This window comes from Bidens hawaiensis, unplaced genomic scaffold (assembly GCF_021521415.1).
Source record: "Bidens hawaiensis isolate Kalapana, Puna unplaced genomic scaffold, B.hawaiensis_p1.1 tig00035031_1, whole genome shotgun sequence".
Classification (NCBI taxonomy): domain Eukaryota; kingdom Viridiplantae; phylum Streptophyta; class Magnoliopsida; order Asterales; family Asteraceae; genus Bidens; species Bidens hawaiensis.
Window position 1 is genome coordinate 83,535 of NW_027496079.1, and position 12,487 is coordinate 96,021.

The 12,487-nt window shown below is 36.1% G+C and overlaps 2 protein-coding genes across 5 annotated transcripts; one reads left to right on the forward strand and one right to left on the reverse strand.

Moving 5' to 3' along the window:
* The first annotated feature begins 360 nt into the window (after nucleotides 1–360).
* Nucleotides 361–5,607, forward strand: LOC143586864 (mitochondrial import inner membrane translocase subunit TIM50-like). 4 transcript variants are annotated; one of them, XM_077068319.1, is made up of 11 exons: nucleotides 361–487; nucleotides 754–1,033; nucleotides 1,892–1,980; nucleotides 2,878–2,914; nucleotides 3,084–3,145; nucleotides 3,257–3,370; nucleotides 3,470–3,574; nucleotides 4,010–4,108; nucleotides 4,175–4,331; nucleotides 4,414–4,516; nucleotides 5,372–5,607. In XM_077068319.1, exons 2-11 carry the CDS (start codon nucleotides 760–762, stop codon nucleotides 5,415–5,417), a joined length of 1,086 nt encoding a protein of 361 aa, XP_076924434.1. In that variant the 5' UTR covers nucleotides 361–487; nucleotides 754–759; the 3' UTR covers nucleotides 5,418–5,607. The 4 variants fall into 4 exon arrangements, 3 of the variants coding, with proteins under 3 accessions (XP_076924434.1, XP_076924432.1, XP_076924433.1); XM_077068317.1 differs by having other exon boundaries at nucleotides 375–487; nucleotides 728–1,033; XM_077068318.1 differs by having other exon boundaries at nucleotides 392–487; nucleotides 742–1,033.
* Nucleotides 5,608–8,905: 3,298 nt separating this feature from the next.
* LOC143586865 (mechanosensitive ion channel protein 8-like) lies at nucleotides 8,906–12,487 on the reverse strand. Its single transcript, XM_077068321.1, has 5 exons — nucleotides 10,923–12,487; nucleotides 10,703–10,826; nucleotides 9,864–10,157; nucleotides 9,594–9,796; nucleotides 8,906–9,376 (listed from the first exon to the last, which is right to left on the reverse strand). The coding sequence occupies exons 1-5, from the start codon at nucleotides 12,485–12,487 to the stop codon at nucleotides 9,097–9,099; spliced, it is 2,466 nt and encodes an 821-aa protein (XP_076924436.1). The 3' UTR covers nucleotides 8,906–9,096.

The window sequence follows — 12,487 nt, forward strand, 5'->3', positions numbered from 1 at the left end:
ACAAGCTCTATTAACTTACTTTCGAGGAAGGGAAATACTGTCGTTTGAAATTATATATGTTTATTAGACCATTTCTATATTTCCAACCGTGACGCCCACGAGACAATAACCTAGTTTAGGAATATAAAGATACACACACACACACCATATCGTTTATTATGTAATTATTATACTGTAAACTGAATATTTATATAAACAATTTAACACATTATTTGTGTTTTACATTGTGTCGTCACTAAAATTTATTTATTATAACACGTGTTGCACACGGGATCCTAACCTAGTTTGGTATAAACAAAATAATATCAAAATTCATTTAACCCTTGATGAATACGTAAGCAGTCCTCATATTTCTATCAACACCATCACCAGTAACAAGTCACCACTTTGAAACCTACTAGACTGACATAATATATACACAGTGATTTAGGGTTTCGAAGTTCAAATCAAGGGGTTTTATTTCACTCTTTTTTCGGCTTGAATCGAGGTATTGTATTGTATGATAACTAACCGGAATTGATATATTTCATCTGAGCTTTAACTTCGACCTAGGGTTTTAAAATTTTATAGTAACTATAATCTCATATATCTTAGGTAGGACATTTGCTTATTATAGCTTTAAGCTTCACAAGATTATTATGCACATGATTGTAAGGCCTCATACAGCTGCTAGTCCAAGCATTACAGTTAACTGGTAGTTTTCCAATGTTCAGGACAGATTCTTAAGTTTGAGATTCCAAGGTTACAATATAGAAACCAATGTCGATAGTTGCTCGATCCAGACGAGTGTTCTCCGTTGTTCACAACTGCAACAAGAATCCTCGCTTGTATTCGAGTGTGTCTGCAAATGGTCCCGGTGAACCTGTTATATCATCATCTATTCTTGGTAATCAGCCTACATCTTCAACTCCACCACCGCCACCAGAAGGCGCAGCGCCTGGCAGAGCAGGTGGACAACCATGGAGTTTCCTTAAGTATACTTTAATTGCAGCACTTACGGGAGGTGTTGCCACTGCTGGTTATGCGACTTACGGTATGAGTTTTCTCTTCACCTGTCAATCTCATAACTTTCTGATTGCGTCTTTCATATGGGTGTTCAATGTTTGAGTCAGACTCGAGGAACTCGGAATTCGATTCGACTTGCATTTGAATTTGAAGGTTCGAATTCGATTTAGTAATCGAATTTCGAATTGAATATGAATGTGATTTTAAATTTGCTTTGATTCGTAATTCGTTTTCAAATTATACATTTTATTTTTATTATAAACATACATATTTATAAAAGGATAAATTACAGAAGTCTTTTTTATTTTTAAAGACAAAAAACTGAAAGTTCATCATTTTGGTTATTAATTCATGCTATTCGACGTTACCACTTTAAATATTTAGGATATTTTAACTTTAAATGATATATATGTTTTATGGATTTGTTATTTTTTATGTTAAAAAAATCAGGTTTGTAGTGATTTTGAAATTGGAACTAAATAGATTTTTTTTAACTGAATTTCAATCAAATCCATTCGAATTTGAGTCGGACTCAAATTTCATTCTCAATTCGAATTGGCTAATTGAATAGTTCGATTCGAATAATACGTATATTCAAAATTCGATTCGTTGATCACCCATAGTCTTTCACACTAATGAAAAGAGAAACTATGCAAGTAAATCAAAATCAATAATTGCTGGCACAGATGAATCTTTGCTAGTAGTTTTGAGGTGGATTCGATTGTTACAAATATGGTTTGACACAAGTTTATCATCGTGTTGATTACTTGTTTGGAATAATTGTTGAGGTGGATGTTTACTTGACACACACAGTGCAAGTTGTATGTTTTGTCTTCTTTTTCTTGTTGGTGCTGTGTTAATCGTATATGTGTTCCTTGTTTTGCAGCATACACTATAGAAGAAGTTGATGAGAAGACAAAGGCTTTGCGTGCATCAGCAAAAGTTTCTGTATCCGATGATATGTCTTCTTTTGATGTGCGTATGATCTAGTAGAATTTCCCATTTTTATATGTATGTAGACTTGACTGATATATATGCCGTATATGATGATGAAGCTGCTTTTGACTGTATGGCAGCAGATAGAATTAGGGGTATAAATGATCCAAGTCGAGCCCAACTAGGCTTGAGCTTGGCTCGCTTTGACTTGCAAGAGCTCGAACACTTTTTCTAAAGCTAGAGCCCAGCTCGTGATTCTTTATTTCAAGTTCACGCTTCGCTTGGGCTCGACTCCTTTATTATCCATTACTTAAATTATACATTTTAATTATTCCTATATGTTGAGAAAAACCTTGAACGAGTGAAAGCTTGGCTGTGCAGTGTGAAATTAATACATAGAAGTCCAATAGAGTTGAAACTTAAAAATACACAACGTTTGACTAGCACAAACAATCTTCCCATACAAGGGTCGAGCTCAGGCTCAATAACTAATTGAGCTTTGTTTGGGGCTTGGCTTGGGCTAGGACTCGATAAGGCTCGGCTCTTTTTGAGCTTTTTATCAATCTGATCTCGAGTTGCTCACTAGTGGCTCGACTCGTTTGTACCCTTAGAATCAAAAGTAGATTTTCTAGTTATATATAGATATGTGTGTACGTGCGTATGTATATATAAATGTGTGTATGTATATGTTCTGTTACCCTTATTACTTAATGTACACGCCAAACAAAGTAAATGGTTAAAAAAGGTTTTAGGAGTTGTTTACTTTTAAGGTTTTTGATGCATGAAATGAGATAGAAAGCAAATTTCTATGTTTTTATATCTACTAGTATTATACTTGATGAATATGAGGATCACATCTTTGTTGATTCAATATCATATTAAGACCATGGAATGTGACACCTCAAACTCTAACATATTTACTCATCTTAAACGCAGAAATTTCAAGCTATGCTAAAATCAGCTACAATGACAGGTTTGTTCCCAGTCTATTGCCACACGTTCACTATTCTTAATAATCAATTTGTTGGTTCACAAAGAGAAGAGAATTCTTTCAAATATGATATTTCATGCTTTATATGTTTACATATATTTTTAGCTTATCTACTTATTATGTTTGTAACTGCACTATGCTTATGTTACAGTGCCTGCCAAGCTAGTTGAGCTTTATTTGGATCTGCGTGCTTCTGCTGAAGAACATGTTCAGGTGCGTATATATTCTTTCAAACTCATATATCGTCACATTAACTCTTTCTTTAATCAATTAACTCACTGCTATTTTTTCTTGGTTTTTGCTTAAAATCTTGGTTTTATGTAGGGTTTTACTGAACCTTCATCAGAGATGCTTCTACCAGATTTGCACCCACAAGAGCAGCATGTATTCACATTAGTTTTGGATCTTAATGAAACTTTACTATATTCTGATTGGAAGGTATGTAACACCTTGCTTTACACTTATACTCTCATTCTTTAATATAGTGAGAGGTTATTTGTCAACATTTTCATTTTTCCATCATGTTTATGCTTAAAGCGTGATCGAGGTTGGAGAACGTTTAAAAGGCCAGGAGTTGAAGCCTTTTTGGAGCACCTAGCTCAGTTTTATGAAATCGTAGTGTATTCTGATCAGCAAGCTATGGTACGTTCTTTTATTGCTCTCTCTCTCTCACACACACACTTTGTGGTAGGGCTGTAAACAAGCCTATCCGAGCCATGTTGGGCTCAGGCTTGGCTTGTTTATTTACCAAGCCGAATCGTTGAGCTCGAGCCAGCTCGTCTATTTCTAATTTTAAGAACCTTTTTTGCACATATCGGTGTATACGAAAACAAAAATTAATGTTTTGAACATACACAATGCAAATTTGAACTACAGAAGCTATAATTTATATAAATTAATGGGAAGTTAACGAGCCAACGAGTTAGCTAAGAGCGACTTTCCATTGCTCGGGCTCGGCTTGTTTACAAACCGAGTCGAGCCAGCTGAGCTCGTCTACAAATTGAGTCTGGCTGGCTTTTCCAACAGCCTACTTTTAGGTTGTATTGTTGACAATTTATGGCTTTTGTTTGTGTGCAGTATGTTGATCCTATTGTTGATAGATTGGATGAAAAACACTGCATAAGGTATAGGCTATCAAGGGCTGCAACTAGATATCAAGATGGGAAGCACTATAGAGTATGTCGTTACATTTAATCTTTTATTAGATAAATTATATCATTGCATTAATATTGTCTTTTGTAGGATTTGTCAAAGCTTAACAGAGACCCTTCAAGGGTATTGTATGTGAGTGGTAATGCTCTTGAGAGTTGTCTTCAAAAAGAGAACTGTGTACCAATAAAACCATGGAAATGTGAAGCTGACGACACAGCACTTCTGGATCTAATACCGTTTCTTGAATGTAAGAACTGGATTTTAAATTTTATTAGCAAGTTGATGTATGTATCAGTAATAACTGAATTTGATGCTGCTTTTAATTGCAGATGTTGCACGTCATAGGCCTGCTGATATTCGACCTGTGCTAGCTTCGTATCAAGGACGTGATATAGCCAAAGAGTTCATTGAACGTTCTAAAGAACACCAGAAGTAAGTTTTAGCTGTTTTTACTAACTTATAATTTCTTAAACCTTATTTATTTCATCCACTTTGTGGGTTTTTTTAAGAGTATGGTAGTTTTCAAAAGTAATGCATTAAAGCCCATTCTTTTTGCTTTTTTAAAGTTTGGTGATGGGTTTTTTAACCCTGGATTCTCTCCTGTAAACTCAAATTTGGATTCCTTTTCATTTTTCTTTTTCAGTTTTTATTTAATATATAAGTTTTTCTTTTATATTGTGTAGCATTTAATATTTTGCTTAAAATCTAAATATACAATTTGGTTAAAAAAAATTGTCTAATGTTTATTGAAAACTAAGTTGTATCAGGCATACATATTTTTTAGATATTTTAAGGCCAAAAAAAATGTTTTATTTTGGATACAGCTCAGTTTTTACTAAGTTTATATTGAAATATAAAAAAAAACACAAAAAAACCCCTATATTTAGCTTTATGAAAAATAAAATTTTCAAATTTGAGTTGGAGAAGAACACGGGGTTATAAACCATGGTTACAACAATCTGAAAAGCAACAGAAAGTTACTGTACTTCTAAAACTGTTTTAAAAAACACGCTACTTTTCACAAATTTATCACTTCATTTCAAATCAATATAATTTTCCTGTTTCCTAAAAGTTTCAATTCCGGATTACCGTTTTGCTTGTTAGTCATGAGTTGTCCTTACAAATATTGATTTATCGAAAAGGTTATTTGTTATAAGGAAAGGGCATTTTCGTTTTCTGTAAAAACAGTACTTTTTCATGGTCAATAAATTAATAAAATTAGTACAACCTTTCTTCTTGAGATGATGTTCTACTAATGTCTACGGATTATATGTTACGATGGTTCAGGAAAATGCAGGAGCAGAAGCAACCAGGACGTCTGTGGCGACGCTGATTTGATGATTTCTATGAGGCGCCAATAAGTGTACCTGTTTTAGCAGATTTGAGATTAAAAATGCTTACGAGTATAAAGACTGTTGTTTCGTTTAGGCTGTATACTATATATCATCCAGATGAGAAAGTTTGGTTACTGTGATCTTGGTTCTTGTTATCACAATTTCGCCCTCGAGAAAAGTTTTGAGAATAAAACTTGAGCATGATTGCTTGTTTGTTGCTTGTTCTCCATTATGAGATTTTAAATGTAAGCTGTTTAGTTTATGAGATTTTAAATGTAAGCTTTTTTTAACCTTGACCGGCCCCTACCAGTTGCTTTTATAGTATATCATCCAGATGAGAAAGTTTGGTTACTGTGATCTTGTCTCTCTTTACCTCAATTTCGGTCTCCTGATAGAGTTGGACAAAAAAACTGGTTTGCGAACTGGAACATGACTGCTTGTATGATATTGGTTTGAGAACTTCTCTGTTGAAACCGGCTAAATGGACCTAAGGTGGTTCAAAAATCGATTTGAAACCAAATCAATGCTTTTCCAATTCAAAATCGGTGATAAGATTTGGTTGACTTTTTGTTGACCGAAACCGAAATCAGTTTGAAAAACAAAAAACCAGTTTTATGCGCCTATGTAGAGATGGGCAAAAAACTAGGTTCCGGACCCGATCCGCAGGTACGAACCAAGTTTTGACTCAGAAAAATCGTACCCGGACTTATCGGAACCGCTTTCGTCTCTACTCTGTCAAAACCTGGACCCAACCCAGCCAAAACCCGATAAAAACCAGGTCAAAAACCTGACCAAATCTGGAACCGGTTCCTACCTGATATGTTTATGGACTTTTGCTTACCATGCCTGAAACCGGTTTCGGTTCCTGAAATACTAGATTTGTGCACATCTAAGCCTGTGTATGTTGGTACACATGATATTCACATGATAGTCATATTGGATTTTAAAAATTTCACCTTTTTGCCATTGACTAATAATAATCTCACCTTAAAAAACCGGTCTCACCTTTCATAATACTTGTTTTCATTGGACTACCTGGCTTTTGAATCGGAAGGATAATATGAATTAATTGATGTAAAACTTACATCGAAATAGTGCTCAAGAAACCTTGTTGATTGAAAGTTTAAATACCCAAATTGAAGTCATGTTAGGTCATTTGGAGCACCATTTCAATGGTCCAAAATAAGTGGACCAGATCTTAAGTCAATGGTCCAAAATAGGGGTGTACAAAAAACTGGTCCGGACCGGTTTCTGTTTAACCGGTTTTCAAACCGAACCAAACCAGTCCGGATCAGTTTGACTAGTTCTACGCTTAAATTGGTTTCTAAACCGAACATGCTTGGGTCAAACCGGTTTTGAACATGCAAAACCTAAACCGGTTCGATTTAGAAACCGGTTTTATCTATACTAAGCTAAGCATTTTCAACCTAACACCAACACGAGAACAAATAAAAAGGCATGTTCGTGCTCGTTCATTTAAACCTAAACAAACATTTCACACGAACGTAAACAAACTTAAACGAACATTATAGAACAAACACAAATGAACATAACTGATACAAACATAACCAAGTACACACACATACATACGTATGTAACGTATACGAAAGGGCTAGTAGCGTAGCTTGTTGCATAGTTGCCTTCTTTATCGACATAAACACTACTTTTTAATGAAATACATATACATATAATTTAAACGAGCTCCTTATATGTTTATGCTCCTATAAATATAACTAATTACGTAATTATTAAAATTTTAACAAACAAACAAAAATCAACATAAATGAAACGAACATGAACGGTTGTTCATTAACAACAAACAAAGCATGTGTTCACGTAATCGTGTTCATTCGTTTAATTAAATAAACACAATGTTTCTTTCATTTTCGTTCATTTATTAAATAAATGAACTTCCCGACGAACAGTTCTCGAACAATTTATGAACGCTTGGTTGGTGTTACAGGCCTAGCAATAATCGACATCAAAATGACCTGTAACTTCTTGTGTACTTCCATCCAAATGGATCACATTCCTTGTGCTGATGATGTTATTGCCACACAACTTGCAAACCAACTAAAAAAAATTACCGGCAGATACTGACACATTTATATTGCACGGGGATTCCGTTATTATCATCCACGTTACATCAAACTTCGAACCCAAGAGATATTTGACAGTCTGGTTAAACTGCACGGCTATGTGTTCTTTGTAAACTGGCATGACTACCGCCACTCTATGGAATTCTATTCTCCTCCAGCAGGCGTGCCTCTGCACATCTATGCAGTTCGATGCTACATTTCCATGTGGTTCATTGATCTCTATGTTTCAAACCACAATGTTGTTCGTAAGCTTTCAGACATTGCGTTCAACGAACATTATCAAGGAGATCTGTCATAAGTATGATTATTATCTGGCCTTACTCAACGCATCCATCCGTCCCACTCATCTTAAACATAATATAGATACATATATACTAATTCTTGTTGATTCTCTTGATGTCAGCGATTCAAATCCTTTTGTATTAACAATTTCACACCGAAAGATGTTTGTTATAAGTTTGGTCTAATAATGAATAGAAGGAGCCTTGGCCATTCGACTCCGCTCTGTAATTATTATTTGATTGGCACTCTGATAAGCATGCGTGTTCTTGGTTTCCACCGGAAGGTAACTATGGTCTTGAGGATGTTGCCCTCGCTTATAATCTTGGAACTGCGTGCACTGCGAATCTCGGACTGAAAGATGTTGATGAATGGCAGTATTTTGGTGAATGGGTTTTACCAAAAAATCCTGAACAGACGATGTATGATCGTGTGGCCGAAAGAGAGTTTTATGGGTCTCATGGAGTTAGGACCATGGAGATTGACGCAGACTTCTCTCTCAAACGGGCCCTTGCTGCTGCTGTAGAAGGTGACAATGACCAATCGGGTGAAGAAGCTCAAGAAACCTATCCGCTCACACCGACTGGTGTTATCATCATGAGGTTATTTGTCAAGTGGACGACCAGGGAAGGATTAGAATGCATACACAATTTTTTGGTGATCGTCCTGAATCATTATGGTAAAATTTCACTTTTGACCATTTTGTTTAAAATGGTGTTATCCTTTATGCTTGTTAGTATGTTTGATTAGCATGTGCTGCAAAGCAATCAGTTGACTTTTTCATTTGACCTACTTTAAAATCTTAAATGTTACAAAGCTGTGCAGAGGTTTAACTACTCTAGTATTTGTTATAATGTTTAATGTATGAAAGATGGAATTTTGAATTCAAATGGGAACTTTTTATATTATGAACAACTTTTTGAACCAACATTAGTTATAAAAAAAAGGAAAGAAAAGAAAAAAAGTGTTAGTAGTAATTAGTAATTCAACTTTGTAAACCAACTCATACCATACAAATATACAATACCATACCGTACCATACCAAAAACCGTATTCCAGGTTTCAACCACTATCATCAAAAAAGTTGTAATTCTAAAATCATCTGTCCTCTATAACTCCAAACTCAAATCTATATTAGCCCTTCAACACTATTCCATGCAATTCTTGTGCACAATCTCATCCTAGATTTCCCCAATGCTTAGATTTTACATGTGAACTCGCATCGTAAACTTGTACACCGTACATTTAAACTTGTACCATCTTGTTTTCATACTTTATGTCACCTGCTCATGCTCACGGCTCACCATGCTGGAGGAAGCCGACTAGTGGTAGCGGGTGAAGGCATGTTCTTTATATTAATATCAATTGGGTACAATCTGTACTCAACATCATGTTCTTTAAATATTCGAACCATTTCATCGATCACTGCGCTTTTTCTTATGAACCTCTCACTCATGTCTTGAAAGTTTATTTTATGTCTCCACCACATGTGCAGCTTGATCATGCTTACTTCCACTAATGTTACTGAAACCACTGTTATGTCATTTGGATAATAATGATCCTTCTTGCTCTCGATGAACCTGCCGATAAGGAACCAAAAAAAGTGTTTGGTTAGTTACTGTATCGGAAAAACACTCATTCTTCAAAAACACCAAAACCCAAGCAATAAGAAGCCCCAGCAGCATTGTCACATCATCACCGGTTTTACACTTATTTTTAGTTACAAATCCTTTTGTTTTAGTAAAATATACAATAAATATTTGAATATTTTTCTTATAGTGTTTGTTGATTTCTTACTTGATTATTCTTTGTTTCATGACAGCTAACGTGTCAGCAGGAGTGGTGATATGGATGAAGAAATCAACCGAATCCCACATGTCAGGACTTCGGTAGTGATTGCTGATGGCCCGGGTTGAAAGAGTACTGTTTGGAAAGTAAACCTTCTCATTGTCCCACTTCAAGAACACAGTTGTCAAGATATTCATCTCTTCTACTATCAACTGATCAAAATAATTTAAGACTCAGAATATAAGCTATGAATTTTAATAAAGTTTTCAATTTTGATACCTGAACTCCATCAATCTCACAACGATCACCGACATCAAACGGGTGCATGACAAACAAGAAAATTATGGCCTCGAAAATGGTCTTGCAGGTATTACCAAAGATAAACGCCACGACCACAATCTGGGAGCTTATAAAAACCAGAAATCTACTTGTTGCTATGTTCAGTATCAAGAGGCAGATAATTATAATAATGACTCCAACTAACACATTCACCATTTGGTGTAATGTGTTGACTGCAGTTTTTGTATCATTTAGTGTCAACGCAAGAGCTTTTCGTTCTCTGAATGCATTAACCTGAAACATTTAGATCAGACGGACCATGTAATTCACTTGTGATCATGGATTTGAAGCTTTATGATTTAAGATACATAAAATCACCAATATAAATTTTTAGCATTTACAAAATAGGTATATGCAAAACCAACCAGTTAGACAAGGCCAAATAAGCACGCCTGACCAAGAAGACAAAATTTTAGCGGCACAAAGATCTTGAAAAACTCCATGGGTCCACGAAATAAACCAATGATAGCTAAAATTCAACGGACACTATACACATATACTGATTTGATTGGTTTGTTTTATACACCACATTGTAATTTCTACAGATTTCTACAGATTTTTGTGTCGGCTAAAATTCAGCTATGCTTTACACATATAGTGATTTGATTGATTTGTTTTGTAGACCCATTTTACATTTTGATAAGATTTTTTTCCCGGTTAAAATTCAGCCGCGCTTTACGCCTATATTGATTGGATTGATTTGTTTTGAGGGACTCATTGTACTTTTAAAAAAATAAGGATTAAAATGTGTATTTTCAATATTCTCCCTAAGCTCTTACCACCCAAGTCTTCAAAGCACCCTTGCTAACTTTTTCATCTCCAGGTGATCCTACCAAAAGAGACATGGTTTTAAGCGCTTGATCTTGTCTCAAGAACCGCATCAGATCCATGAGATAGATGTACCTGCAAACAACAAACTTCACATTCTAGAATCTCAATCATGCGACACGATCTCTAAATCATTAGTTAATGAGCCTTGAAATGAATGTAAACACATACTTGGAGCCAGCTTTAGCCACATTCAAGAAAATCTTGCGTGCGGCCCGTTTGGCTTCAATTTCACTCTTAATTTGTGTCGTTGACTCGTCATCTTGTTTATTCATGTCATGTAACTGCTCATCTAATGTACTCAATGCCCCCACCCGGACGATTTTCATTAACCTTTTCATATTCAACGCAGACACATTCTTCGGATTAAGCCTGTGCAAGTGATCAATTGATATCACTTTTTCTTTCTCATCAATTTTGATGCCAGCTTGCGGTTTTGGTAACCTTCCACTCCTCCTGCTCTTGGCTGGAAGCACATTTTCCCCAAGCTCGGGTGGCATGTTAGCGCCTGCATTCTGAAGTCGGTTAACTTCTGCCAGTGTTCTCTCCTCTTCTATTATGTGGTTTTCGATCTCAACCAATGGTGGGCCCGAGAGGGTTTCGATCACATACTGGTTGAACAAAGCTTCTTGAATCCTATCAAAAAACTTACTGACATGAAATGATGATGCGAGAACTTTAACCATTAGTGTCTTGACTAGCCAAAATGAGGTAGCTACAAGCATACACACCATTAATTTGTTCAGCATTCTAAGTAACCTGTGTTGACCCTCAACTTTCTCATCAAACATGTAATGCCAAGCTATTAACACCAAACCTAACCAAATACAGTTTTGAACCGGCTTTCTGAGCCCATACACGAAATACAACACTCGTTTGCGTAGAATCAAGTTTCTCTCGACGAAGAAGACGATAAACCTTATACCCCAACCGGAAACCAACCGACCACATATCAAGACTAAAACTAAAACCTCCCATTCCCAAATATGAAGCCCTCTAAATACTCTTTTCTTCCAGTCATTAATCACAAGTGTTGCAATTAGAGCAGATAATATCGAAACTAGACTAATCCATTGGATTATGGTTATTGCATCTAGTTTGGCCTGTCTAAAATCATCTGGAATATTATCTTCATCAAACAATGTTTCTTCTTCTTCATCTATTTCACCTCTAGCCAGTATACCCGAAGGCCGGGATAATAATATACCCGATCTATACTGCATGGGCATAGCAGCTGGACCAGACATAGGAACGACGTCCACCTCCACCTCTGGAGGATCAATCAACCGCGATTGGTGGGTTCTCGTTCGCATGATGGGAGCTCGTCGTTGAAACGAGGACGTGCATTTCAAGACCTCGCTTCCGCCTTTGTCATCGTTAACGCGGCTTAGATTGTTCAAATTACTCGATTTTCGACGTATATGATTTTGACTGAATCGGATTTCATCCGTTTCATCATCATCATCATCATCCTCGTCTGATGAATCCGTGTCGTCTTGATTAGGGGTAGGCGGTTGAAACTTTACCTTCAAGTCTCTCGAATTTGTAACCCGATTCGTTGTTCCTTTAACGGGTGTACTCTCTGTCGATTTCTGATTACCGGAATTACGTCCCTGACGTGAGTCCTCCAACTCCATATCCATGTCTAACGATGGTTTTGCTCCGTCTTCGCCGTGGATTTTGACGATGAAATCGTGGTCGGAGGCGTCCACGGAGTTCTTGTTGGAACGATCCAT

Coding starts and splice junctions, on each gene's coding strand:
- LOC143586865 (XM_077068321.1), bottom strand. CDS start 12,487: ATGGATCGTTCCAACAAGAACTCCGTGGACGCCTCCGACCACGATTTC. Junction 10,158..10,702: donor GTGCTTTGAAGACTTGGGTG/GTAAGAGCTTAG, acceptor TAAATGTTTCAG/GTTAATGCATTCAGAGAACG. Junction 9,797..9,863: donor GTGAGATTGATGGAGTTCAG/GTATCAAAATTG, acceptor TATTTTGATCAG/TTGATAGTAGAAGAGATGAA.
- LOC143586864 (XM_077068319.1), top strand. CDS start 760: ATGTCGATAGTTGCTCGATCCAGACGAGTGTTCTCCGTTGTTCACAAC. Junction 1,981..2,877: donor ATGATATGTCTTCTTTTGAT/GTGCGTATGATC, acceptor TCTTAAACGCAG/AAATTTCAAGCTATGCTAAA. Junction 4,332..4,413: donor TCTAATACCGTTTCTTGAAT/GTAAGAACTGGA, acceptor TTTTAATTGCAG/ATGTTGCACGTCATAGGCCT.